Below are 2,585 nucleotides of genomic sequence, written 5' to 3' on the forward strand. Positions count from 1 at the left end.
AACCACAATTTTACACAGGATGTAATCACTTGATAATCATCTGACTCACACCTGATTTACAGCGTGAGTAATATACATCACTTTGGCAGAGTAGTGAATTGTCATTAGTCTATTGTTCCTCATCACTGTACAGCAGTTTGATACTACAAACATAAAGCTGTTATTGAAGATGTTTTCCTGCCTTAAATTTCAAATGTTCAAACTGCAGCAAGGAACAGGGTTGATTTCTGAATGTATTTATACTTATACTTTCATAGTGTGTTTCAACCACAATGCACAATTTTCCAGTTTCATCTGTTGAGTTTGGTCACGGTTTAACAAAGTAAACACTTGTGTGTGGTTTTGCAAGTGCTGGGCCTTTTTTTTTATCTCACATCTTTCCAGCATGGTAAAACACAAGCTGATACATGATGTGCAGTTAAATGAACCAATAAGATCTTTAAAAATATAATTTTAATAAGTTATTTTGATGAAATATTATTTCTTCATAAAATCAGTAGACTTTTGTTGGGTGTAGTTATAATGCAGAGAGCTGAAGACCAGTCTTCCTGTTTACCACCACAATGGAAAATGACAAGCAGGGCATCAATACATGTCTATATTTGTATGCAAACACGCAGTACTTCAGACCACACTGCACTCTCTCTTCCTGTCAAACAATCAATATGACCTCAGTAACATTGAAGAACTCCATCTAAACTCTCTTTAATCTGACAATAATCAATGTCCTTACTGACCCCTCCTCAATCGAACACCAATCATATTCTTTCACTTTTACATTGAGATTGAAGACAGATTAAATAAACAAAGGTAAATTAACAGTCATGTGAGAAATAAAACTCAGCACCAAGACTGCAAATTTGCCACAAATACATCTTTATTACAAACTGGATTTTTTTGACATGGTGATAGTTGCTTCTTCCACCTGCCAGTCGTACAAAAACACAACAGCACAGTGATATACTGGCACAAGTTATCGGTTAACCTCTAAGCTGCAGTTCCAGGTGCTTCCTGAGTCTATCTGGTGGCAGCATAAATCACATTTGGCTCCACTTCTCTCCCTGATGCAGGCCTTCGGATTTTTTTGGGTTTTGGATTGAAACTCAGTGCTGCGTAGTTCAGGTTATCAGAGCCCAGATTCTGCAAATTAAAGTATTTACAATCACTCATCTGACAGCTGACTTTGTGAGGAAAAACTAAAAGAAATAACTGATGAATGACTTGAAGTGATTGTAGCACTTCCTACATTTTAATACATAAAAGAAAGTTTTCAAGTTAGATTCACCTCACTCTGTGGTGTATTTTGTTCTTCATTAGGAGCTATACAAGAGAGACAACACATGTTATCAATTAAGTAATCACATTTATCATATTCCAAATCATGTTTACACAACTTTAGGACATGCAAACACAACAGAGCCAAATATAAAAAGATACAGTAGCTCTAACAAATACCTGTCTGAAGCTTCTTGATTTTGACAGCCAGACCAATGACGACCATTATAAGGAAAACAGTCAAACCACCCAGGATCACACTCATCAGCTTTGTTATTCCATCAGACTCTTCTACAAGAAAGATTGAAAGATCAGATTCTACTTTAGCTTTAGTGTTTTGGCACCCTGCTAACATTAAAACTGAATCTAGTTTCACCTTCAGTTGCAGAAAGAAAGAAAGAAAACTTCAGGAGAATCTTACTTTTACACTCGCTGTCCACGTCATCACTGAATTCATCGTGACCTTCAAATGAAACAAAGACAAATTTAAACTGGATGTTATTTTGAAACACTTGCTTTGTAATCATAATGCTGAAGTAGTTGCACATGTTGGACACAATGGTGAGATCTAAATTTGCAATATACCAAAAAACTCAAGAGACAAGAAAACTAAAATCATTCTTACCTTGAACATTTAAGTGTATTACTTTAAGTGCTGTACGTCTGTCCAAGTAAAATCCACAGAAATACAGCCCAGAGTCGGATAAATCCACTTGCATGATTTTAAGAGAGACAGTAGAGACGTTGGAACTCATTTTGAATTTCCCATTTTGGAATCCATCACAGTATTCAGCATTGCCACCAGATCCGTACATAGAGGAGATACAGCTAATCTTGGTTCTGTTGACAAGTCTGGACCAAAACGCAGGAGTTGGAGTTCTGGACATGTTGGAGCACTGCAGTGTGACTTCTTCACCAGGCTGGACCTCCACAGTCTGAGACTCAGAAACTGAGACAGTGATCCAGCCTGAAACACACAGAGACAACAAGAGATTTACTCCTCAGCTGATAAAGCAACAGGGACCTAAATCCTTACACCTTAGATGTAGATGTTTAATATTTCAATGTCAGTACTTACTGAGGCTGCAGAGAAGTAAAGCTGTTATCAAGATAAAGCTCCTCATTGTGTGTATGATCGTCCAACTGCAATGACTCTTTATTCACTGAGCTCATGTACAGGGGCTTTGTTGGAAAGAGGCGGGGAGTTTTTTATGTTGACGCTCTTACTGGCCACATAAATGACTTCCGAACAAGAAGTGTTGAAACAAGATCATAGCCTCAAAGAGTGATTGTAAGGCTACAGGAGAAAA

The 2,585-nt window shown here is 37.4% G+C and overlaps 1 protein-coding gene across 1 annotated transcript; it reads right to left on the reverse strand.

The window, feature by feature from the left end:
* Positions 1 to 868: 868 nt before the first annotated feature.
* On the reverse strand, positions 869 to 2,585 carry LOC121889877. Its single transcript, XM_042402102.1, has 6 exons — positions 2,354 to 2,585; positions 1,901 to 2,242; positions 1,697 to 1,738; positions 1,456 to 1,566; positions 1,286 to 1,320; positions 869 to 1,140 (listed from the first exon to the last, which is right to left on the reverse strand). Exons 1-6 carry the CDS (start codon positions 2,397 to 2,399, stop codon positions 1,018 to 1,020), a joined length of 699 nt encoding a protein of 232 aa, XP_042258036.1. The 5' UTR covers positions 2,400 to 2,585; the 3' UTR covers positions 869 to 1,017.

The sequence above is a fragment of the Thunnus maccoyii genome, chromosome 22 (assembly GCF_910596095.1).
Source record: "Thunnus maccoyii chromosome 22, fThuMac1.1, whole genome shotgun sequence".
NCBI lineage: Eukaryota > Metazoa > Chordata > Actinopteri > Scombriformes > Scombridae > Thunnus > Thunnus maccoyii.